The sequence below is a fragment of the Muntiacus reevesi genome, chromosome 15 (assembly GCF_963930625.1).
Source record: "Muntiacus reevesi chromosome 15, mMunRee1.1, whole genome shotgun sequence".
NCBI classification, from domain to species: Eukaryota; Metazoa; Chordata; class Mammalia; order Artiodactyla; family Cervidae; genus Muntiacus; species Muntiacus reevesi.
The window spans coordinates 21,428,191-21,454,657 of NC_089263.1; the positions used below are offsets into that span (position 1 = coordinate 21,428,191).

At 45.5% G+C, this 26,467-nt stretch overlaps 1 protein-coding gene across 5 annotated transcripts in view; it reads right to left on the reverse strand.

Annotated features, from left to right (window-relative positions):
- The window catches only part of FSD2 (fibronectin type III and SPRY domain containing 2), a 41,447-nt gene that overhangs the window by 9,384 nt on the left and 5,596 nt on the right, over positions 1-26,467 (reverse strand). For 2 of the 5 annotated variants that reach the window (XM_065906752.1, XM_065906751.1), the window contains exons 3-11: positions 26,115-26,300; positions 11,416-12,121; positions 11,174-11,269; positions 9,300-9,530; positions 8,081-8,103; positions 6,673-6,794; positions 3,659-3,814; positions 1,002-1,136; positions 121-271 (exon numbers count right to left, since the gene is read on the reverse strand). In XM_065906752.1, the coding sequence (XP_065762824.1) occupies positions 121-271; positions 1,002-1,136; positions 3,659-3,814; positions 6,673-6,794; positions 8,081-8,103; positions 9,300-9,530; positions 11,174-11,269; positions 11,416-12,051 (1,550 nt within the window). In that variant the 5' untranslated portion in view covers positions 12,052-12,121; positions 26,115-26,300. Of the gene's footprint in view, positions 1-120; positions 272-1,001; positions 1,137-3,658; positions 3,815-6,672; positions 6,795-8,080; positions 8,104-9,299; positions 9,531-11,173; positions 11,270-11,415; positions 14,088-26,114; positions 26,301-26,467 lie in introns of those variants that run through there. The other 3 variants (XM_065906753.1, XM_065906754.1, XM_065906755.1) reach the window with 3 other exon arrangements.

Consider the following 26,467-nt stretch of genomic DNA (forward strand, 5'->3'; position numbering starts at 1 on the left):
ACTAAGCAATCTAAAATCAAGGTTCCTGTGTTTAACTTTCTCTCCAGATGCCACACTTTTCCTAAGCTGTGTCACTGTGTTGAGGCCTCTCGTGCCTAGCCAACGCCCCTTGTGACTCACTCAGTTACACCCGAGGCCCCCGGCGTCTCTGCCTGGGTCAGCTCCACCGTGTATGAGTCCACAGGGTTCAGGTTTCCAGACTCCCAGGAGATGAGCGCAGCCTCCTCGCAGCTCCTTATCTCTTTGCTTTTTATAATGGGGGGACAAGGCGCTAAATGCAGGGGAAATGGAGAGAGGAACAACCCTTCTGTTCACATCCAGCCTCATGCTCCAGAACACAGCACACATCACAAGCCCTCTCTTCCTACAAGAGGTTCAGGGCAATAAAAGGCAAACCCGGTGTTTCAGCCTAGACAATCATGTCCCCCTCCAAATTCCTATGTTGGAACCTACTCTCCAATGTGATGATACCTGGAGTCTCCCAGAAGTGCCTCGGTCCTGAGGGTTGAAGGGGTTTATTATACAAGGAAACCCAACGAACGCTCTTGCCCAGTCTGTCATAGGAGGACACTGCAAAAAAAGGCCACTCTGAACCAGAAGTGTCCTCCCTAGACACTGAACCTGCTGGCACCTTGATCTTGGACTTCCCAGTCTCCAGAACCACAGGAATAAATCTCTGATGTTTATAAGCCATCCAATGTGCAGCACTCTAACAGCCCAAAGGAGCACCAGGGAATCACTTGCAGATTATTTCTGGAGTGGAGGATGGCTGCATGTGTGTCTGTGAAACTGGGTCCAAGGGCAGTGCTTTATCTTCTTTTGAGACGAACTGTGAAAAAATGTCCCTGCCATATCAGGCATACAGATTTGGTGTGCTAAATAATAGGAAAGAAGTGCCAAGCTCTTCCTGTCCTTCCAAGTGACATCAAAGCCCTGCCCCCATCAAGAAAGCCGAGACTTCTAGGTCCCCTTCAGTGAAGGTCCTACAAGTGGCCCCTTACCTGTCATGTACACCGCACGCTCACTGGTGGGGCTGAGGCCGGCCCTGTTCTGAGCTGTGACCCAAAATTCATACTGCGTGTTTGGCAACAGGTTTGTCACTGAGCAGTATGTTTCTTTGACAGTCATTGTAAACTCTGGGGGAAAAAATGATAGGATTTAAAGTCTAGAACTTCCCTGGTAGTAGTGGTTAGGAATCTGTCTGCAAATGCAGGGGACACCAGTTTGATCCCTGGTCTGGGAGGATTCCATGTGCTGCGGGGCAACTCGGCTCATGTGCCACAACTACTGAGCCTGTGCTCTAGAGCCCTTGAGCCACAACAAGAGAAGTCACCACAATGAGAAGCCTGCACACCACAACTAGAGGGCAGCCCCCACTCGCTGCAACTAGAGAAAGCCTGTGCACAGCAACCAAGACCTAGCACAGACATAAATAAATAAATGGAATTCAACCCCAAAATAGGTCAACTGGCTCCAAGTTCATTGCACTATAATCTATTTTCCCTGAGGTAGATACAGAACTGGCTACCAATCCCCGTCGGCTGTGTATGCATGCCCCTCTGCAATGAGACTCTGCTGACCCTTCCATTGAGAGGACTGATCCTTCCCATTATACATTGCAGCTGGGCTTAACCACGTGACTTTCTTTGGCCAACGGGACCACTTCAAACATGGTGCAAGAGAGGTCTGGGCAGTGCTGGAGCATGGGCTCCTTGTCCTCTTCCTGCCAGGAATGCTTCCACTTCCATGGAACGACCTGGACCAGCCTCCTGAAGAATGTGATCATGATGTGAACAGAGGCCCCCAGCATTGTAGCGGATGCCCTAGACATAACAGCAAGGCCATCCTAGCCTGTCCAGATCCACCCAAGCTGGTCCAGACTAGAACTATCTAGTTCATAGAATTATAATAAATTCTATCTAATTCATAGAATTGGATATAGTTTATAATAAAACTATCCAATTCATAGAATTATAATAAACAGTAAATGTAATTTAAAAAGTTGAAGTATCATTGACTTACAATATTAGTTTCAGGTGAACAACACAATGATTCAATATTTCTATAGATCATATTCCAGTTAGAGTTATCATAAAATATTGTATATATTCCCTGTGCAGTACAATATTGCCTTGTAGTTTATTTATTTTATACATAGTAGTTTGTACCTCTTAATTCCCTACTACTATCCTGCCCCTCGCAACAAATGAATGAACATAAAATTTGTCATTTTTAGCTTATAGGTTGGGTATATGTGTGTGTCGGGGGGTGTTGTTACACAGAAAAAGCTAACTGATACACCTCTAAACATGCCCAGACTCTTAAGGCAGTGACAAGTCATTAATCCACTCTCTGATATCAGTTCCTTTATAACAAAGTGCTCATTGAAAAGATCTTTACTAGGATGTCCCCAGCAGTCTGGTGGTTAAGACTTCACCTTCCAATGCAGGGGGTGCAGGTTCAATCCCACGTGCCTCAAGGCCAAAAACCCAAAACATGAAACAGAAATAATATTGTAACAAACTCAATAAAGACTTTAAAAATTAAAAAAAAATGTGATCAAGATATTAAAAAAAAAAGATCTTTATCAATCACCAGGACAAAGCCCCCTAACAATGGCATTTTCTGCAGAGGGTGCCAACAGGGCTGATTTGTGGCAAAAACTGCTATGAATCAAATCTGACTTTCTGGTCCTCAATCTCCCCTCCCATGCCCTCTTTAGTCCTTATTCTCTCCCTCATCGTGGATTAAAGTTACCTTTTTCAAGGACTCCCGTTCCTTCCTAACCCCTGGGCAGACAAATCATCCTCACCTTTGGCATTCAGAAACCTTCTATCTGCATGAACTGGTACAAGGGGAAGAGCTCCAGGCAGGGTGCCTGCGGACTCAATTCTCATTCCGGTTCTGCCATAACTTATGGTGTCCCCACGTGTCTGCTCATCTCTCTCTAGGTCATCCATAAGATGGAGGTCTCTGAATCCCTTTCCCACAGTCTTGCTCTGACCCCATGCACACAGAACAGGCCCAGCCAGGCCCTGATCCTTCAGATGCTCAGCTGGAGCTCCTCTGCTGTCTGGCCCCCTTCTCAACAGGAGCCTGGCTTATCTACAAAGAGGGGGCATCTCCCTCAGCCCTAACCCTGCGCCAGCCAGCTCCACTGCCCTAGGAAAAGGATGGGCGAGGGCTGCACGCAGTGGAGGCCAGGGCCTTTCCACCTAGGAATGTGGGTCAGATTAGCAGCAGCCCTTCCAGGCTGCAGAGCCCTCCTCAGCCCCTTGGGGGTCTGCAGACTAACCTCCCCCTCAGGTTCTCCCAACACAGGGGGACCTCAAGGAAAGCCCAGCCACCCTCGCATGCCAGTACCTGCTAGAACCCAGCCAGTCCCACTGGGCCTCCTCGAGGAGGGGTGTCCCCATGCGTCCTGCAGCTAGAGACCCATCATCCCCAGGACAACCCCGATCTGATGGCTGTGGATACACTCCACGTATCTGAGCCCTATGATTCTCCCCAGCCAGGCCCCAACTTGTCTTCCCAGCCCTTCCTGCCATGCTCACCTGCCTGCACGACATCCTGCAAGGAGCTAGGTGTGCAGATTCACCCCATCGCCACCTCCCCAGGGCCCATGCTGGAGTTTGTTGCTGCTCCTGGCAGATCGCACCTGTTTGCTCCTTCCCAGGCGAGCCATCCTGCACTGGCCGGTAGGACAGCTGATAGCTCTCCACGGTGTCATCGGAGTACAAGCTCCAGCACACTCGGACTGAGGATCCCGTGGCTGAGTTAGGGGCCTGTGGGTTTATCACTGGAGCAGAAGGAGCTAGAAGAGGAAAAGGGAGGAAAACAAGGACAAGTGAGGAGCCGTCAGTTAGAGGCACCAGATGGGAACGGCCGCTTTTACAGGACAATCCATCCCTCAAAGCATGCCATGGGCTTCAGAGATGGGACAGGCAGCCGGGTGACCAGGGGGGGAGGCCAGACCCCCCAACCAGGAGCCTCAGTAAGAACCGTTTGTGTCCATCTTGCTCTGACCAACCCACACGAGCTGGGGGAGGCGGGGTTTCTGACAGCGGCTCAGGCTGGGGTGTTTGCAAGTCCTGCCGGGAGGGAGGGATGGGTCCTTGGACTCCACCACACCATCCAAAGAGACAGGATGGCCAGGACCACAGCACCACCGCTCTCAGTCCTACAGTGAACAGAGGAGGGAAAGAGCCTGCCACAACTGGCTCCTTCATTATGATTTCATTAGGATGAGAGATGATTAGGTATGGAAACACTGCTTTTTCAGAACCAACTTTTTTTTTTTTTGAACTGCGCTGTCTTCGTTTTGGCACGGGGGCTTCTCTAGTTGTGGTGTGCAGGCTCCAGAGCACATGGGCATAGTTCAGAATCAAACTTGTGTCCTCTGCACTGGAGGTGGAGTTTTAAATTATTTATTTATTTATTTATGGCTGTGTTGGTCTTTGTTGTGGCACAGGCTTTTCCCTAGCTGTGGCGAGTGCTTGGGCTATTCTCACTGCAGCGGCTTCTCTTACTGTGGTGCACAGGCTCTAGGGCACACTGGCTTCAGCAGTTGCAGCACATGGGCTCCGTAGTTATGTCTTCTGGGCTCTGGAGCACAGGCTCAGTAGTTGTGGGGCATGGGCTTAGTTGCTCTGTGGCATGTGGGATCTTCTTGACCCAAGGATCGAACCTGTGCTTCTTGCATTGGCAGGCGGATTCTTGACCGCTGAGCAACCGGAGAAGCCCTGGAAGGCAGATTCTTAACCAGGGGCTCACAAGGGAAGTTCCCAGAACCAACTTCTTTCGAGTCCATCCACTGAGTTAATACTTTTCTTCTCTGTGGGTTAATAATTCTTCCTACCCCACCCCCACACACATCCAAGAAACATTCCTTGTTTGTCTTCCGTAATTCTTCACCCATGGCAGCATCTCCTTCCATCCGGGGCTTTCAAGAACATCCTTATTTTCAAATGCTGAAATTGTTCAGACCAGGTAGGACTTCATGGAATGTACTCAGCTTTTCCTTGCTGGTTACGGGGTGGAAGGCCACTAACATGACAAAAGTGAGAAGAAGAGAAAGAACCTGTATCCCCACGTGATGTAGCTCAGGATGCACAGCAGATACCCTGTTATACCCTGCAAAGAAGAGTCCCCTCCGGGGAGGCAGTAAGAAGAGGGATGGCCCTGGATACAGGCTGGGGGCTGATGATCTGCCTGGGACCCGGACATAGGAGGGTGAGGAGAAACCACCACTACGTGTCTCAAGCACTGACTTAGGCAATAGGGCCTTTCCTTCCAAATGACTGGGTCTGATTATTTGGGCAATACTGTCCTGAGACCATCTAAAGGACTTCACACCTCAGCGAAATCTCTCCTCAATCTGGGGAGTCTAAGAATGGCCTCCAAGACTCCAATTAAGGATGTTCACTGTAGTATGGTTTATAAGGATGGAAAACCTAGAAGCATCTTGGCACCAACAGTTGAGGATTAAGGTATACAGCCATTAAAATGATGTCGCAGAAGAATTTATCAGTGAGAATTAAGCCCACAGATTAAGGTATAGAGCCATTAAAATGATGTCATAGAAAAATTTATCAGTACAAAATAATATTCATCACAAATGTTTCACTAGGGGAAAAAATAGATTATAAAACAGGATGATTTCATTTTTATTAAAAAAAAAAAAAAACACTTGTGTAAAGGAAAAACTTAGGACTTCCCTGGTGGTTCAATGGTTGTGAATCTGCTTGTCAGTTTAGGGGACATGGGTTTGATCCGTGGTCCAGGAAGATTCCACACGCTGTAGGGCACCTAGGCCCATGTGCCACAACTACTAAGCCCATGCTCTAGAGCCCATGAATATGTGCTCCACAAAAGAAGCCACTGCAACAAGAAGCCTGTGCACTGCAACTAGAGAACAGCCCCTGCTTGCTGCCGCTACAGAAAGCCTGCACGCGGCAATGAAGACCCAGCGCAGCCAAAAATTAATTTTTTAAAAGATTGTAAAAAAGTCTTTTGAAGAAGGAAAACCTAAAATGATAATATAAAACATTTTTCATAACATTGCTGGGTGTTGCTGGATGAGAAAGGAAAGATGATATTAAATTCTAGTATCAATTTTAAAAAATGAGTCCTCACAATAAGATTTTTAAGAGCTACCTGGCACCATGTGACATGCTATACATACATTACTTATTTATTTCTCACCATGTCCTCATGAGTCATTGTTATGTCCATTTTACCAAGGAAACCAAGGCTCAGAGAGGTTAGGTAAGTTGTCTAGGGTCACACAGGTAGGAAGTAGCAGGGCTGGGATTCTTGCCAGCTCCATAGGATTCCAAAATCCATCTCTTAATCCTATGCTAAAAACAACCACTTGAGAGGGACATAAATACAACATTCAAGGAAATAAACTTCGGGACACTTGTTTGGAGTAAGATAGGCTGATGGGGGCTGGATGCTGGCCCCTAGGAGAGGGAGGGGGGTATTTACCCCAGGAAGGCCAACCTCTGTTTTCACCCTTACAAGCCATAAAGACAAAAACAGGAAGCTCATGCAGCTGGTGGGGGAAAATGCCTGTTTCTAGATCTTTACGATTTTTTTTTAGTCATCAAAGTTTTTAACTCAAAGCTCAGGGAACTTGGTGTCAAGTATGCACCCAGGTGAGAAACGCACCTGGGATGGTGTTAATGGAGCCCATCAGCTCCTCCACATCAGAGAAATCCAAGGTCTGGTCTTCAAAGTCAGGCTGCGCTGAGATCTCCACGTCTGTTTTTGTTTGCAGGAATTTTCCGAGTCTATCGGTATAAAAAGACACACTGACAAGAATGGAGGGATACTCTTCCCCAGGGTCACTAGTGAGCAGCAATGAGGGCCTCTTTACTGAATTATTTTTTTAAATAAGCATTTTATTTTTGGCCGCACCAGGTGGCATGTGGGATCTTAGTTCCCCAACCAGGAATCGAATGAACCTGTACCCCCTGCATTGGAAATGTGGAGTCTTAACCATTGGACCTGCCAGGGAAGTCCCCAACTGAACTCTTATTTCCTTATTTTAAAATGCTGCGGGCGGCCTTCTGGCCTATGCTTCAGTGACTGACCTATGAAGTCACTGGAGGGGATAGGTGTGGCTGGTTTACACCTTTGAGGAGAGAAGGGGTAGGGTCATGTCAGAGGGTGGGGGTCTGGGGATGTGGGCCAAAAAGCCCCAGATCCACACCTTCTGGCAGATCCTTAGATGCTGACCTGGGAGCTCCCACCTCCACACCACCCTAGGACCAGAGACACGCAACCTCTCCGCACGGTCAAGCACCCTCAAGTCGATGAGCATGAACTGGGGCTCTGGGTCTTCCGCTCCTGCCCCCAGCTGTCGCAGGGTTTGTAAGGAGCAGAGGCAGAATTTGAAACTATGTCTGTCTTTTGCCAAAGCTTATGCTCTTAACCCTGACATTATTAAACTTCACTGTTTGTGTTGCTTTACAGACACTGTCTGATTTTATTCCCACAAAGTTATCCCTGTTTGTCAGTAAGGAAGGTGAGTCCTAGACTGGTTGGACTTGCCCAAGGTCATGGGGGTATCAGGATTTAAATTCCTGTCTGACTCCATAATGTGCATGCTTTTTGCAGCACACAGTCTGGGTCCTGGCTTAGCTGGGGGACGCTGGGGACACTGAATTTTTTGCTTTTTGACCACGTGGCATGTGGGATCATAGTTCCCCAAACAGGGCTCAACCCACATCCCCTGCAGTGGCAGTGTGGAGTCTTAATCACTGGACCACCAGGGAAGTCCCACTCTCTGGATCTCTGTTACTCCTGGTGAAAGGAGGGGCTCGGGGAAACCCCACCCCAGCTTGAAGGCTGAGTCTCACCATATGCTCCCTTCCAGCTCTGAGATTCTAAGATTTAGTACCAGAGGGTCCTTGTGGTCCCACACTGTCATTCCAAAGCCAGTGCTATTTACTCTTAGGTGCAGACACAAAAGCTGAACCTGGGAACATATAACCAAAGGGAACTGATACCTAGTCAGGTATCTAGAGGTAAAAGGAACAGAAAAAGAAAATACATGTCAGAACAAAAGTATTACCTGTCAGCCATAGCCACAGCATCCTAAAAAGGAGGAGAAAGACAAAAAAATATTAAACTGATTTTGGAAATAAATTTCTTTTTCAAACTATATAATAATATAAATGTATCTTAAAGCTTGGAAGTTAGTAGAAGAGAAAAACCAGTCACGTCCACACCCTAAACAAAAATAACTCTTATGACGCCTATGCAGTTTCTTCCCATTAACATGACGTGAGCATGTTTCCAGGTGACAAATGGTCTTGGGGATCATCAATTTGAAAGACTGCATCACGGTTCATTGAATGGGAACTCCATCATTTACTCTATTGTTATACATTTTGGTTGTTTCTAATTTCTCACTACTATAAATAACAGAGAAGACATACTCATATATCTCACTTTCTCCACATTCTAGATTATGTCTGTGAGCTACAGTGATACTGTGGACAAATTGGTTCAAAAGGTCTGAGTGTTGAGGGCTCTGATGGTGGCTGCCAACCTGCTGTCTAGCTTCCATCACACACCCCACCCTCACCCCAGGCATGGCAGGAGGGAGGGACTGTGGGGCTTGGAGGACCACTATGGGCATGGCCAATGGAAAGGGCCTATTTGGCAACTAGGAAGCTCTGGAGGCTAGGGGCCCCTCCCTCACATCCTGGATCCCACGTCTGCCCCATATTCTTGTGGGACCCTAAAGAAAGGAGACCCCAGCTCTGGCTGAGATTGAAATTCCCAGTCTGGCTGCATGGGGACTTGGAGTCAGATTGAGGATTTTAAGGACTTTTTTTTGCATATCTGAACTTATGAACTAAGATGTCTAATGGCGGCACTTGTAACTGAGAAACAGGAGGTACCTTTCTAGCCTGGACATCTTTCTCCCCCGACCTCTGAGAGATCATCTGAGATGGACAGAAAAGTCCCAGAGTCCTGTTTTTGCCCCACTCCACGGTGAGAGCACCTATCTCTGGGTAACCAGGACAGAGGAAGACAGACTCTGGTGTTTAGCTGAGCAGTGGTGGAGGGGAGGGTCAGCTGTGTATGAGCCTGCTTGACTACCCACGGTGAAGCTGTGCAGTGAGATGGGGGATGTGTTGTCATGGTTACACATCCAGTGGAATCAGATGGATGCTGACCATGAAAGTCGATTCCAACCCCTCCAGGCAGAGAGGGGACAATCTAACCTACTCTGGCCATGACTGCCATTCCAGTTCATTATTTCATTTCACTTCATTACTGACCTTTATGAAATCAACCTTCTCTTCGTGACACATCTCCTCTATTGTTTCCATCAGTTCTTTGCAGGTGTCAAGATTTTCTCCACAGTTGACCAGCTGTCCATACAAGGCTTCCAGCTTCTCTTTCTTTTTCTCCCCTAGAGCTTGTATTTTTTCTTCATATTTTTGAGAAAGTGTTTCCAAGATCTCGTTGTAATGAGACTCAAAGTTTTGTTCTTGTCTTCCAAAATTCTCCTGTAAGATACAGTTGATCTCAGCTGTCATTTCAGTGCATGTATGTTGACTACAGAGTCATTTGGGGCATGAAAATGTATCTACTCAGAGATGTTTTGGTCCCTCCCTGTTAATCTTATTGTCTCTTGTCAGGATGCTGAGGTGGACAAAGGTGGAATTAGGACCAGGAGTCTCCAGCTAGAACCCCAGGGATAATCTTAACAAGGAGTATTGCTTTCTTTGCTGGTGGCATTTTACAATCCTCTTCCCCATACCCCACCCACCTCTGGTGTAGCCACTGCCCATCACCATGACAACCGACCCAGAAGATTATCAAGATTATCATTACCATAATGAGTCTGCCACTGGAACTCTGGACCTTAACATGAAGACATCTGCCCTGGGAGAGTCGTACCTAACTTGCTTTCCCTCTTGAGCTCTCAACATCTCATGACACTCACCTCCACTCCTTGATGGTTGAATTATACAAACATCAGGATCACACAGATCCTCATAACAACCAAGAAAAAGATGCAGGGGGAGGGGAATAACCCAGGTGGTGCTGCCTAATAGATCAGAAAAAGCAGGAAGACAGTGAGAGGGCTGTGCCAGTATTTAATCCTAGAATGCAATGAATGGGAAATATTAATTAAACTTTATCAACTCCTGGTCCCCCTTAGACTGGAAATCCAGGACGGCTCTGCAGGTTCAGGGAGTATTTACTCTTATCAATCATTCAGGGAGTATTTACTGTGTATGTAAGACTTGCTCAGAATGCTGGAAGAGAGGGAGAAGCGGTAGGTGACCCCCACCAGTGCTGAGTGTAAAGGAAGAGGTCAGAGTCCTCACAGAGGGTGGAGACACTGTGAACTGAGAGCAGCGGGCAGCACGGAGTGTGGGCGCTTTTTCCTGACTGCCGTACACTTACCCTCCTATCACCCCCCACCCAATGCTTAGATGTGGAAGGGCTGGTCCCTTCCCTGTGTCTTCAATAGGAAATTAATGCAATAGCTACCCTCCCTTTTAAGACTGGGGGTGAGGAGGGAAGTCTAGCTTCATGGGAAAGGAACCCAGGGCTCAGTTCATTCACACAAGATGCTCCCATTGATGCAATCTGAGACTGCTTTAACAGAGGTAGAGCACCCACATGAAGGGAGGGGACATAGGAAGTCCTCTGGTCCCATTCCGGGCTACTTCATCCTGATGGCTAGGTTGTGTGCTGGTGTCGAGCAGTAGGTGATACACCACTAGGCACACCCAGGGAACTGTGACATGTTTGGGGACAGGCACAGAAACTTACTGGCCATGTGAGAAACAGGTACCATCTAAGGAAAAGAAGACATCAGTGAAATGATGGGTGTCTTGCAATGTCTGTTTGGCTGGCCCATGAAAGAGTCCTAACTTATAGTGTGAGTGGAGACATGAAGATACTGAAGACCCAGCCCATGAGAGCTAAGAATTCAGTAAGGAATGCTGCCAGGTAATTGGTTCCACAGGTTTATGCCCCTGTGCTACAGGAAGACAGACAGAGGGCTGAGGGAATGGGAGCTGCATCAACGCCATACATTCCAAGAAACAGGTTCCCTAATTCACACCAGACACAGCTGCTGACTCAACCACTCACAGCTGCATGTGTCTGATGGAGGCACTGAGCGTGCTCTTACCTCCACCGTGATGAAAACCTCTTCTAAGTGACTTGCAAAGTTTTCCATCTCAATAATTTGCTTTTCCAACTTGTACATATTTTTGTGAATTTCATCCTGTCAAATAGAGGATCCCAAGAAGGCATTAACACTGTGTTTTCTTTTTCTCTTTTGTAGAAGGCACTTTAGATTCATCCCCCGCCTACATACTTGAGATACAAATACAATCTCAACAGAAAGAAGACCTAAGCAGACCTACTTACCTTGGCACTCTCCAGGGCTTTACTGAGTGGGGTCACCTCATGCTGCTTGTGTTCATCCTGATCCTTCTCTGATGCTCTTATTGGAGTTTTGCAAGTGACACAGAAGACGTCAGCTGCTTCTTCCTCGTCCTCCTCCTCTGGGATGACGTAGCACTCATACTCCTCGCTGGCACGGCCGTGGCTGTACCTATAGGCTTCCCGCAAGTCCTGGCACTGGCCTACTGAGCCCCACCCCATGAAGCCCAGGTCCTCACCCTGAGCCGCCTCACCAGTAAGTCTCCAGTCTCTCTGCTCACTCCCCATCATCATATAAGAAGGATATTCTGAAACCTCTATTCTGGGTGTGTTTTCCTCAATAAACTCATCCCCTAAATCGTGATCATCTTCAAGCCCATAGAGATGGACAAGTTCATCCACTTCCTCTCCAAGGTCTCTCTGAGCCTTCCCTTTCACACCCCCTCTCATGGGCTCATGGGTCATTTCAGCTTGGACACCTTCTCTTCTCATCCGAGTATTCTCTTCTGGGAAGATCTGCAGTCTGTCTTCAGAGTCATACAGATCCGTGTGATAGAAGCGGAAATCCTTAGAAGCAGCAGACCTGCCCACCCCTGGTGCCTCCCCAGCTCCCTCCTCCATTGCAGCTCCAGGCAGCTCCTCTGCACAAGGAGGACTCTTCCTGGACAGTCCTTAGTGGATCTCCTGGGTCCTAGGACACAAAACCCCGTTTCTGAGAAGGTCGTTGCAGCAGATGGTTATTTCATTGGACTCAACTCATTCACATTAAAAAAAAAAAATCTCATCTGAACATCTCAATTGTAGTTTCACTTTAAACAACCTGTAAGGAAAGGTTTGCTTTCTGCAGGAGGATGGACTTCCTGAAGCCAATACTTTGGCCACCTGATGCCAAGAGCTGACTCATTGGAAAAGACCTTGATGCCGGGAAAGATTGAGGGCAGGAGGAGAAGGAGGCGACAGAGAGTGAGATGGTTGGATGGCATCACTGACTCAATGGGCATGAGTTTGAGCAAACTCTGGGGAGTAATGAAGGACAGGGAAGCCTGGCGTGCTACAGTCCATTGGGTTGCAAAGAGTTAGACACGACTGAGCAACTATACAATGACAACAAAGCTTAAAAGAGACAGGAGAAATTATGAACAAAAATATAAATTGGGGGCTTCCCTGGGTGGCTCAGTGGTAGAATGCCAATGCAGGAGACACGGGTTCAATACCTGATCCTGGAAGATCCCGCATGCTGCACAGCAACTGAGCCCATGTATGAGCCCGTGACCACAACTACTGAAGCCCGTGTGCGCTAGAGCCCATGATCCGAGACGCCACGCAGTGAGAAGCCCGTGACCACAACTACTGAAGCCGCGTGCGCTAGAGCCCATGATCCGAGAAGCCACGCAGTGAGAAGCCCGTGCATCACAACTAGAGAGTAGCCCCTACTTGCTGCAACTAGAGAAAGCCTGCAGAACAATGAAGAAAGAGCACAGCCAAAAATAAATAAATAATTAAATAATTTAAAACAAAAAAACTAACTGAGCAGCTCAGTTGCAGTTTCACTTTAAACAATCTGTAAAGAAAGGTTTGCTTTCTACAGGACTATGGGCTTCTAAAGCTTAAAAGAGACAGGAGAAAAAAAAAAGAGAGGAGAAATTACGAAAAAAGCAAACAAACCATAAATTGATTTGATTAACAAATGACCTCTATACATTTAAAAACCTAAAAAATCCCAAAAGGCAAAATAATAGGAAGTGTTTCAGGCAATTATTATTAAATAAATTATGTAAATTAATTAAAAAGAAAAATCTCAGTAGTAAGGAATATTCACAAAATAATTTCCTTTGCATATACTGTTACCTATACAAAACTATTTGGAAAATAGTTCATCCTTATGAGTAACAGGGGCTTCCCCAATGATTCGGTGGGTAAACAATCCACCTGCAATGCAGGAGACACAGCAGATGTAGGAGATTTGAGTTTGATCCCTGGGTCAGGAATATCCCCTGGAGGAGGAAATGGCAACCCACTCCTGTATTCTTGCCTGGAAAAATCCCATGGACAGAGGAGCCTGGCGGGCGGCAAAGCGTCAGACATGACTGAGCACATAAACTCATGTATGAATAATAGAGAATAAACATGTAGATGATGTTTTGCCTTTTGAACCCCAAGACTAGGGAAGGGTCCATGAAGTGAATACTCTTACATGTTGTTGGTTAGAATGTACACAGTCTCACCTTTCTGGAGAGTGAATGTGGCAACATGGATCAAGAGCCTTAGAGATGTTCACACCACTCAGGGACTTCCCTGGTGGTCCAGTGGTTAAGATTCTATGCTTCTAGTGCAGGTGGTGCAGGTTTGATCCTTGGTGGAAGAACTAAGATTCCACATGCTGTGAGGCCAAAGATAAAAAACAGTTCACACTTTCTAACCTAATAGACCTTTTCTAGGACCCTAAAGAAAAAAATCTCAAATATAGCAGAAAACATTATTTCTATATAAAAATGTCCACCACAAAATTTTTTATAATAGCCAAAAAATAAAAACTGTAAAGCCCTAATAATTAGGAGAATCATAAAAAAACTAGAATATGCACACCCAGTAAAATATAATGTAGCCTTTAAAATGTTAGGGAGAGCAAAAGATACCTTGGGGAAAGACTTATAATACGATACTAAGTAAAATAAACAGAGTACTCACTATATATAGACTATGAGGCCTACTATTTTAATGGAGGTGCATAAAATCTAGAAATAAATAATAATAACAGCAGCAAATACAGTGAGTAGTAGCTACTGCATGTTGAGCACTTACTGTGTATTTTCTCCTGTGCTAGGTAGTTAATTCATTTTTTTTAGCCACAGGGCATGTGAGATCTTAGCTCACAGACTAGGGATTGAACCTGTGCTCCCTGCAGAGGAAGTGCAAAGTCTGAACCACTGGCCCACCAGGGAAAGCCCTGTGCTAAGAAATTTTACATATATTTCTTTGTGCGGTAGCCACTACTATTATCCCCATTTTACAGATCGGGAAACAATCGACTCCCAGAGGGTATCTTGTGCAAGGAAGGTCACGTGGCTGGTAAGTTGTTGAACTGGGATTTGAATCTGAGTGTGTGTAGTGGCCATAAGACTGAGCCTCGCAGACATCCAATTATAGGGGCCATAACCAGGGGTTTCAGCTACACTCTGAAAGTCGCTGTCACATGTGCATGGAGGACACACTTCCTGTTGGCATCTCCCGTCTGATGACAAAGGCAGGGACACTAAGGCAGATCCATTTCTGATTGACACTAAACTACCCTGGCGGCAAATCTTGGCTGCAGGACTCCTTGACAGCCATGCCAGACCTCTCCTAGAGTGTGTGGTAGGCTAGGATGCTTCTCCAAGCCTTCCTTCCTTCTATCCATATCTGACCCCAGCCTTTCTTACTTTTTCCCCCTTTATAATCTCATACAATAAAACAGTGTGAGATTATAGTTTATAATTATAGTCCCCTAATAAAACATAATCCCCTATGTTTTATTTATATTTTTCCAGTCCTCTAGATTATAGTCCCCTAATAAAACAGTGTGTATCTAACTTCTAATTTGGTGCCTGCTTCTTGGAAGGCCTTGTTAACAGAGTCTGTTGGACTATAAAGTCCCTGCTTGGTTCTTGGCACAGAATTGCCATTACATTACTTTTTGGTAATACTTTAGTGTTCGTTGCTCAGTCATGTCCAACTCTTTGTAACCCCACAGACTATAGCCCATCAGGCTCCTCTGTCCGTGGGATTCTCAAGGCAAAAATACTGGAGTGGGTCGCCATTTCCTTCTCCAGGGGATCTTCCTCCAGGGGAATGAACCTGAGTCTCCTGCATTGCAGGCAGATTCTTCACCATCTGAGTCACCAGGGAAGCCCCTTGCTTTAATTGATACATAGTTTACATGAACAGAGGAGCCTGGCAGGCTACAGTCCATGGGGTCACAAGAGTTGGACATGACTTAGTGACTAAACAACCCACCTGCCTAAAGGCTATATTTCAATGGTTTTTAGCATAGTCACAAAAACGAGCAATGATCTCCACAGTCAATTTTAGACCATTTTAATCAACTCAAAAAGAAACTCTGGGGACATCCCTGGTGGTCCAGTGGCTAAGACTCTGAGCTCCCAATGCAGCAGGCCCGTTTGATCCCTGGTCAGGAAACTAGATCCCACATGCTGCAACTAAGGGTTTACACACTACAATGAAGATCAGTGATTTCGTGTGCTACAACTAAGACTTGGCACAGCAAAATAAATAAAATAAACATTAAGAAACTCTGCACTCATTAGCTATCATGACTCACACCCCCTCATTTCCACTAGCCCTAAGCAACCACAAATTTATTTCCTATCTCTACAGGTTCTCCTATTTGGACATTTCACATAGATGGAATTGTATTGTATGGTTCTTGGTCTTCGGTGACGAGCCTCTTTCTTAGTGTACGAGCCTCTTTCTTAGCGTAGTTTTCAAGGTTCATCCAGGTTGTTGTATATGTCCAACATTTCTTATTAGAACTGAATAATATCTGACTGTATGGATATATCACATTTTGTTTATCTAGTCATCCGTTGATTCACACCACTTCCCATTTCATTTGGGTTGATTCCACCTTTTGGCCATACTAAATAATGCTACTAAAACATGTACAAGTTTTTGTGTGCATATATGTTTCATCTCCCTTGGGTAGATGCCAAGGAGTGGGATTTCTGGATCGAATAGTAACTCCCTGTTTAACTTTTGGAGAAATACCAGATGGTTTTCCAAAGTGGCTGTATTATTTTACATCTCTACCAGCATTGTATGAAGGCTCTGATTTCTCCATATCCCTGTCAACATTTGTTACTGTCGATTTTTTTTATCATAGCCTGAAGGCAGAAGTGAGCCAGGTTGGCAGGCAGGTGAGCAAAGAGGAGTAGGAAGCACTGCACAGGCATAAAGTGCATTGCATTCCAGGATCTAACGCCTGATGATCTGAGGTTAAGCTGATGTAATAATAAAATAAATAAAGTGCACAATAAATACTATGCCCTTGAATCATTCTGAAACCATCCCCCACTCCCAGTTCATGGGAAAATTGTCTTCCATGAAACCATCCCTGGTGCCAAAAAAGGTTGGGAACTGCTGTGGGAGGAATGACAGAGAGTGGTCACCAGGCCTCATGAGAGACCCTCAGCTAGAATCTTGCAGATGAGCTGCTTTCAGATTCTTGGCCCTCAGGAACCATGCAAGACAATGAACATTTGTTTCCTGTTTGAAGCTACTAAATTTTGGCAAAAAATTATCATGCAGCAATAGACAACTACTACACTGTTCCAGCCTGAAATAAGCTTTTTCGCTCGTTAAACTTCTCTCCCTCCTCTGTTTTTCTTTTCTTTCACATTTGGGCTTCTCTAAAGGGTTGCAGTTGTGCTTCCCAGGTGGCTCAGTAGTACAGAATCTGCCTGCCAGTGCAGGAGACACAGGAGTTGTGGGCTTGATTCCTGGTCCAGGAAGATTCCTAGAGAAGGAAATGGCAACTCACTCTGGTATTCTTGCCTGGAGAATCCCATGGACAGAGCAGCTTGGTGGGCTACAGTCCATGGGTTTCTAAGAGTTGGATGCAATCAAGCTGCTGAGCACCAAAGGGTAGCAGTTAAACTGTTGATCTGCAGACTACAGCATTTGAACACTAAGACTTTCCAAGGGGGACATGGACATGGATAGTTTTAAGAGTACCAGTTTCCAGATGTGCAACATAATATTTAATCTTTCCCAGAACTGCTCAGCCTGGCAATCAGCCAGTAGTCAAGGCTTCCTGCAGGTTATCTTTTCACAATAGCCCTTCATCTTTTTATTAGAAACGTAGAGCTATAACTCTCACTCATCCTGAATATTACATTCCACTGTGAGATTTCATTGCTTTGGAATTAAAAACACCCCAGTGGGCTAAATGAAAGGACAATTTGAAGTATTGGTATTAGTGTCGAAAGAGTGAATGACATTTATTGAATGGATAAGAAATTTTTTTGCAAGTTGAGTGGTTTCCAATTCCTTGTTTTCAACAAAATTGAAGGAAGAGCTAATCAAGTGTCATCTCATACATGGTCTAAAATGATTTTCCATGATATATTACTATGTAATTTTTGGCATACACTTCGGGGAGAGTTCAGAGAACTGAGTGGCACTGCTGTAGCAAACAGCGTCATTTTCCATCTGCTTCTGTAGGTGAACAAGTTCGCTTGGTACTTACAACTACAAAGTGAAAAACAGAAAGACAACTGGCAATAATTTCTGTTGCATTCTAGAATATGTCATCTTCAGCCATGGATGCACAAATTAACTTTTAAAAAAAGTTCCATCCACTTTATTAAGAAATGCATTTCCACTTTACTTTTTTCTTTTGTTCAATAATTATTTGCCAAAATGTGCAATGCATTATGTCTCATACTGCTTGTGTGAATGTGCTCAGGTGCTCAGTTGTGTCCAACTGTTTGCGACCCCATGGACTGTAGCCTGCCAGGCTCCTCTGTCCATGGGATTTCCCAGGCAAGAACACTGCACTGGGGTGCCATTTCCTTCTCCAGGGGATCTTCCCAGGGATCAAACCCCATCTCTTACGTGTCCTGCACTGTTAGGCAGACCCTTTACCACTAGCGCCACCTGGGAAGCCCTGTGATTAAAAACTGTATTGATAAATTTAATCCAGAAGGAAAAAATTATTTTATTATTTTATTTTTTTGGGGGGCCAGTCCTCTCCTATCCTCCTCACTGCCCTTAGCCTTTCCTCCTGGCTCACAAAACAGCACTCAGAGTGCATGGGGACAGGTGGCAGGAGAAGCCTGGCGGGCTGTCTCGGGAGTGAGGATGGAGGTCTGGGCCAACTGGGCAAAGTGTATTCTCTGAGCAGCCTTGGCTGCACGGACAATTCTTTCCCCCAAGGATATGGGTAGAAGAGCTAAGTGATCCTTGGGCTCTGCAGGCAGAGACTGAGAAACGAGGATGAACCTGAAGGCCAATAGCAGGAATATCCAGGGAGGGGACTGGGACCCCAAGGATCAGTTCAGGACCTCATAGACACTAAGGCCAGAGAGCGGAGAGGCTGAAGAACGTGGGTTCTCTTGACAGCTGCTGAGCTAACTGGGCCTCCAGGTGTCTCCTAGCGTGGTCTACAGAGATGGTTGCAGGCGTGTGGCTTGAGAGACAGGGTCAACGTCCTACCACACATAAAACTAGAAAGAAGAGAAAAATGAGAGGTGAGAACTTTGGCCGCCTGATGCAAAGAGCCAACGCATTGGAAAAGACCCTGATGATGGGAAAGACTGAGGGCAGGAGGAGGAGGGGGCAACAGAAGAAGAGATGGTTGGATGGCATCACCAACTAGATGGACATGCGTTTGAGCAAGCTTGGGGAGACAGTGAAGGACAGGGGAACCTGGAGTGCTGCAGTCCATGGGGGTGCAAAGAGTTGGACACGACTTAGTGACTAAACAACATGTGAGGGTATCAAGTCTGAGGTGATGGGGGCTGTTCAGGAAGGTGGCTCCTCCTCTGGGCTCTGCCTGCATTTGGGGAGATGTGAGGGCCAGAGACAAGGGTTTGGAGTCATTTTCAGACCACGGGACATGGAAGCTGTGAGCGTGGCCAAGATCACCCAGAGCACATGGACAGTGAGCAGAAGAACCAGATGGAAGCCTGGGGACTGCCAACACATGAGGAGCAGCTAAGGTGGGGAGTCAGCAAAGATTCCAGCAGGCGGTGGCCTGAGGTGATCACAGCTGAGCCAGGGGAGAAGGAAGGGTGAGTAGGAGCAAACGACACACAGCAGTCAAGCGAGTGCAGGGCAGTGCCCCTGGATTTCACAGTTAGGCCATCAGAAAATGTGAATTTAAGTGGCAATCAGGACTTTCTTGGCATTAGTGGTTAGGGCTCTGTGCTTCCACTGCAGGGGGTGCAGGTTTGATCCCTGGTCAGGGAACTAAGATCCCACATGGCATGGCTCTGAAAAAGTAATAATAAATAAAATATTATTTTTTTCTTCTGCATTAAATTTATCAATACAATTTTTAATCACCAGGCTTCCCAGGTGGCCCTAGTGGTAAAGAATGTGCTTGCCAGTGTAGGAATCCGCAGATTCAATCCCTGGGTCAGGAAGATCCCTTGGAGAAGGAAATGGCACCCCACTGCAGTATTCTTGCCTGAGAAATCCCATGGACAGAGGAGCCTGGCAGGCTACAGTCTGGGTGCATGCTTAGTCATGTTAGACTTTTCATGACCCCATGGACTGTGTAGCTCTCCAGGCTCCTCTGTCCATGGGATTCTCCAGGCAACAATACTGGAAGTAGGGTGCCATTTCTTCCTCCAGGGGACCTTCCTGACTCAGGGATTGAACCCACATCTCCTGAATTGGCAGGTGGATTCTTTACCACTGAGCCACCTGGGAAGCCCCTCCTTATCTGGGGGCATTGCACCAAATGTCGCTCTCCCAGTCATCATGGTCATGACCCTGCTGGGAAGCCCCTTACACACCCCTCCATGGTGTCACCCTGGTTTCTGCTGACAGCAAGACAAAAATACAAGAACCAAGTGCCCCTCTCTGACCATGGTGGGGACAGTGGGGATGTGACCACACAGACAAACCCCTGCTGAACTCCTGTGGGGCTTGTCTCTTCCCTCCTTCACTCTGATGTGCCCAAAGGATGCTGTTCCTCCATCTCCTCCATCAGTACCACACAGAGAGGTCACTTCTAGCAGCTATTAGGGGACAAAGATGCTGCTATCCTAACCACCCCCATACCATGCAGGCAACTGGTTTCTAGGCTCTGGATCCCCATCAGGAAATTTCACTCCTGAAACTCCAGGACAGGGCACATAGCACTTGGGGGCCAGAAAAGCTTCAGTCCCATCCTCTAGTGCCACCAAACTCTTCATTAGGAAGAGAATGGTAAACATCGCTTCAGTCATATCTGCTAAGGCTGAGTACAATGACTACGCAGGATTGATGCAAAAGATACTGGCTCCACAGTGTGCTGGTCCACCGCTAGGTCCAAGGACACCTGGCCACTTCCTGGGAGGAGGAAGGGATGGAGGAAGGTCCCAGAGGCAGCATCACCAAGCAAGAGGCTCTGGGACTAGTGCTTTGTTCCCAACCCCAGCATCCAGGACTTATGAAGACGGCGAGAGCCTGGATGTTCTTTGGGGTTGCTGGTAAGAACCCTGCTCACTACTAGACCCTGGCTGGATGGTCCTGGAATGTTCTCATCAACACAGCCTGTTGTACAGATGTGTCAAGTGAAGCAGGACACATCCCATGATAAGTCTGTATCCCAACAGAAACAAAAGCCAGGGACACACACACACAAACACACACACATATACAACAGACCCAAAGGATTGCTAATTCTTCCTGGGTAGCATGTTCATTGCCAGGGACTACTTTAGCCAGGGTCTCCCTTAAAATGTTTGCAAAGTCAAAGAGTGAGGGGCTTCCCTGGTAGCTCAACGGTAAAGAATCCACCTGCCCATGCAGGAGACAAGAGTTCGATCCCTGGGTCAGGAAGATCTCCTGGAGAAGTGAATGGCAACCAACTCCAGTATTCTTGCCTGGGAAATCCCATGGACAGAGGAGCCTATAGTCCATGGGGTCACAAACAGTTGAACATGACTTAGTGACTAAACAACAAGGCCAAGGGGGTCATACAACCACAAAAGCACCACTTTGCCTTCTCCCTGGATTATGATCCATCCTAGGTCCCCACATTCATTATTTGGTTAGCAAAGCAATCAGAGTCTGCTGTCCGAAGGGGCTCTAGGTACTGCCTCCACTCTCCTGTGTGTCTGTGTAACTAAGCAGAGTTACTCTATTGTGTGAAGGGACAGACTCTTCAATAAGCAGTGAAGGGGAAACTGGATAATCACATGTAAAAGAATGAAACTTGACCCCTATCTTATGCCACTCATCAAAATAAACTCAAAATGGATTAACGACTTAAATGTAAGAACTAAAACCACAGAAGTGCTAGAAGAACACATGGGGGGAAATTTCCACATATACCAAAAGCACAAACAACAAAAGCAAAAATAAACAAGTGGGACTACATCAAACTAAAAAGCTACTGCACAGCAAAAGAAACAATCAATAAAATGAAAAGGCAACCTATGGAATGGGAGAAGATATTTGGAAACTATCTCTATGATAAGGCAATGGCAACCCACTCCAGTACTCTTGCCTGGAAAATTCCATGGATGGAGGAGCCTGGTAGGCTGCAGTCCATGGGGTCGCAAAGAGTCAATCATGACTGAGCGACTTCACTTTCATTCATTGGAGAAGGAAATGACAACCCACTCCAGCGTTCTTGCCTGGAGAATCCCAGGGATGGGGGAGCCTGGTGGGCTGCCGTCTATGGGGTTGCACAGAGTCGGACACAACTGAAGCGACTTGGCATATGATAAGGAGTTAATTTCCAAAACACAGAAGGAACTCATACAGCCCAACAGCAAACCCCCCCTCCAATAATTTGATTTAAAATTGGGCAGAGGACTTAAATAGACTTTCACCTTACATCTTACATCTTAGCATGGCTATTATAAAAAGACAAGAGATAAGTGAGGCAGTGATCAAGACTAGCCCCAAGAAAAAGAAATGCAAAAAGGCAAAATGGTTGTCTGAGGAGGCCTTCCAAACAGCTGGGAAAAGACAAGCTAAAAGCAAAGGAGAAAAGGAAAGATATACCCATCTGAATGCAGAGTTCCAAAGAATAGCCAGGAGAGATAAGAAAGCCTTCCTCAGCGATCAGTGCAAAGAAATAGAGGAAAACAATAGAATGGGAAAGACTAGAGATCTCTTCAAGAAAATTAGAGATACCAAGACATTTCATGCAAAGATGGGCACAATGAGGACAGAAATGGTATGGACCTAAGAGAAGCAGAAGCTATTAAGAAGAGATGATAAGAATACACAGAAGAACTATACAAAAAAAGATCTTCATGACCCAGGTAACCATGATGGTATGATCACTCTAGAGTCAGACATCCTGTAATGTGAAGTCAAGTGGGCCATAGGAAGCATCACTATGAACAAAGCTAGTGGAGGTGATGGAATTCCAGTTGAGCTATTTCAAATCCTAAAAGATGATGCTGTGAAAGTGCTGCACTGAATACGCCAACAAATTTGAAAAAAGCACAGTGGCCACAAGACTGGAAAAGATCAGTTTTCATTTCAATCCCAAAGAAAAGCAATGCCAAAGAATGTTCAAACTACCACACAACTGCACTCATCTCACACGCTAGCAAAGTAAAGCTAAAAGTTCTCCAAATGAGGCTCCAACAGTACGTGAACCAAGAACTTCCAGATGTTCAAGCTGGGTTTAGAAAAGGCAGAGGAACCAGAGATCAAATTGCCAATGTCTGCTGGATCATCGAAAAAGAAGAGTTCCAGAAAAACATCTACTTCTGCTTTAGTGACTATGCCAAAGCCTTTGACTGTGTGGATCACAACAAACTGTGGAACATTCTTCAAGAGATGGGAATACCAGACCACCTTACCTGCCTCCTGAGAAATCTGTATGCAGGTCAAGAAGCAACAGTTAGAAACAGACATGGAACAACAGACTGATTCCAAATCAGGAAAGGAGTATGTCAAGGCTGTGTATTGTCACCCTGCTTATTTAACTTATATGCAGAGTATATCATGTGAAATGCTGGGCTGCATGAAGCACAAGCTGGAATCAAGATTGCCAGGAGAAATATCAATAACCTCAGATATGCAGATGACACCACCCTTATGGCAGAAAGCAAAGAACTAAAGAGCCTCTTGATAAAAGTGAAAGAGGGGAGTGAAAAAGTTGGCTTAAAGCTCAACATTCAGAAAACTAAGATCATGGCATCTGGTTCCATCATTTCATGGCAAATAGATTGGGAAACAATGGAAACAGTGACAGACTTTACTTTTTGGGGCTCCAGAATCACTGCAGATGGTGATTGCAGCCATGAAATTAAAAGGCACTTGCTTCTTGGAAGAAAAGCTATGACCAATCTAGAGAGCATATTAAAAAGCAGAGACATTACTTTGCCAACAAAAGTCCATCTACTCAAAGCTATGGTTTTTCCAGTAGTCATGTATGGACGTGAGAGTTGGACCATAGAGAAAGTTGAGCACCAAAGATTGATGCTTTTGAGCTATGGTGCTGGAGAAGACTCTAGAGAGTTCCTTGGACTGCAAGATCAAACCATTCAATCCTAAGGAAACCAGTCCTGAGTATTCATTGGAGGACTGAAGCTGAAGCTTCAATACTTTGGCCACCTGATGCGAAGAACTGACTCACTGGAAAAGACCCTGATGCTGGGAAAGATTGAAGGCGGGAGGAGAAGGGGATGACAGAGGATGAGATGGTTGGATGGCATCACCGACTCGATGGACAGTAGTTTGAGTGAGGTTTGGGAGTTGGTGATGGACAGGGAAGCCTGGCACGCTGCAGTCCATGGGTTGGACACCACTGAGTGAGTGAACTGAAGTGTGGATAAGGATGTGGAAAACAGGGAATTCTTGTCCACTGTTGGTCTGAGTGTAGAAAAGTATGAAAAACTATGAAAAACATGAAAAACACTACGAAAAACAGTATGGAGGCTCCTCAAAAAATTAAAAATAAAACAATCATACAATCCAGCAATCCCATTTCCGTGTATGGATCCGAAGGAAATGAAGTCATAATCTTGAAGAGATACCTGCCCTCATGTTCATTGTAGCTTTATTCACAACAGTTAAGACATGTCCATCAATGGAGGAATGTGTAAAGAAACACACACACACACAATGGAAAATTAGGCAGCCACGAAAGGGAAAGAATTTCAGTCAGCTGAACCGAGGTGGATGAACCTAGAGTCTCTTATACAGAGTGAAGTAGGTCAGAAAGAGAAAGACAAATATCATATATTAACACATATATATGGAGTCTAGAAAAATGGTACTGATGAAATTATTTGCAGGGCAGGAATAGAGATGAAGACATAGAGAATGGACTTGTGAACATGGGGGGAAGAAGAGCATGGGATGAATCTGGAGATTAGCATTGACATTTATACATTACTGTGTGTAAAATAGATAGCTAATGGGAAGCTGCTGTATAACATAAGGAGCTCAGCTTGGTGCTCTGTGAGGACCGAGCGGGGTGGGATGGGGATGGGTGGGAGGGAGGCTCAGGAGAAAAGGGACATATATATGCAAAGCAATTATCATCCAATTAAAAACTTTTTTAAAAGAACCAAATAAATAAATAAAAGTACTAGATGGGAAATACAACAATGATTTAAAAAAAAAAAAGAATAAGAAGGAGTTCTTCCACACCAACTTTCATCCTTTGAATGAACAAACACAAACTAGTTTGGGAGCTTGGCAGCAACAGGAGAAATATTGTGACACACCCCACAGTTACATTCACTTTTCCCCTTAATATCTAGACTCTTTCCATTTCTTAACAAAATATTCAGAACTGGGGGAGAGAGGAATAGTAACACTAAATTGTTATTTGATAAGTGTAAAACCAAGGCTCAGAGAAATACAGTAATAAATCATAATTTATAAAAAATATATTAGGGATTTCCATGGTGGTCCAGTGGCTAAGACTCTGAACTCCCAATGAAGGGGGCCCAGGTTAGATCTCTTGTTGGGGTACTAGATTGTACATGCCACAGCTAAGACCTGGCACAGCCAAATAAATAAATTAATTAAATAAATGTTAAAAAACACATTAGTCTATGCAATTGATCTGCAGTTAAAAAGAGAGACTTTTGCCTAAGTCTTACATAGGTGTGTTCCTACACTTTAATTAGAAAAATTTCCGATAAAAACAAGTCTTTTAACTTTTTATGGGTCATGGATATCCCTGAGAATCCACTGAAAACTGTGAATTCTTTCCCCAAGAATAGTTGATAAGGGCACAGATATAGTTTTGTGTACAATTTGAGAAGCTCACCCGTGTATCTCCTGGCAATTTCTGAGTCAAGGCTAAAGAAACCTGCTTTACAGTGTTAGCTCTACAGTGTTTTTTTTTTTAATTTATTCTGGCAGTGTGGCAGGTGGGATCTTAGTTCCCCAAGCAGGGATTCAACCTGTGTCCCCTGTACCCCTCCCTGCATTGGGAGCACCGAGGCTTAACCATTGGACCATCAGGGAAGTGCCCAGGGGTAAAGTTTTGCAAGATGGTTCAAATCTGCACAGCCTACACCTGAAAATTTTATAAGGGAGGAGGGGGATGCATAACAAGTAAAAAGTGATTATGATGCTGTTTTTCAGTATTTGAATCGAAGCTTAAAATTATGGTTTGGCAGCATACACATGCAGGTTAAAATAAAAGGTATTTATCAACCTGATACCATAGCCAAATAGTATCAGCATTCAAGGTTCCAAACTGTTCTGACAAATGGACCCCTGCACTAAAAATACCCTAAGTACACATTGCAAGAACCACTAGCTTCTCTCTATCTGTATCTGAGGCTTTCACGCCCTGTACTGAGGCCACATTCTTGAATCCTTGCTATAAGAAGGCACAGGAAACGTTCACATTGTTTACTGCAATGTACACACACCTGCAATTTAAGATGACATCTCTTCCCACCTAAAGGAAGACATTGTGGCGCTAAGTTACTGGGGTTCTAGTAAACATTTTGCATTAGAAGACTGACTACACAAAAACTTGCCTGCTAATTTAAGGATCCATAAAGTCTTCTTTTAACTTGGAGGCTGTGGGTAACTGCTAGAAACTTCGTTCGTGTTCAGCAGGCTTTCCCTCCTGGTGACCTCTGCGTGCCCAGCAAGCCGCTCCTGCCCGTTTTAGCCACAGTTCTACAAGTGGTAAAGGTGATGGTAACATGAGCTGGCTCCAGCTGCAAATAGCAACAGGCCTGCCATGAGTGAAAGCCCAAATATAGACCTGCCCGCTGCTGACCGCTCAAGTGTCACCAGCAGAAGTTACATACTGTCCCCTGAATTACTTCCATTACCGTGGGGACTGTAGTCTGGTGCCTCCATGGAGGGGATCAAGATGTCTAGT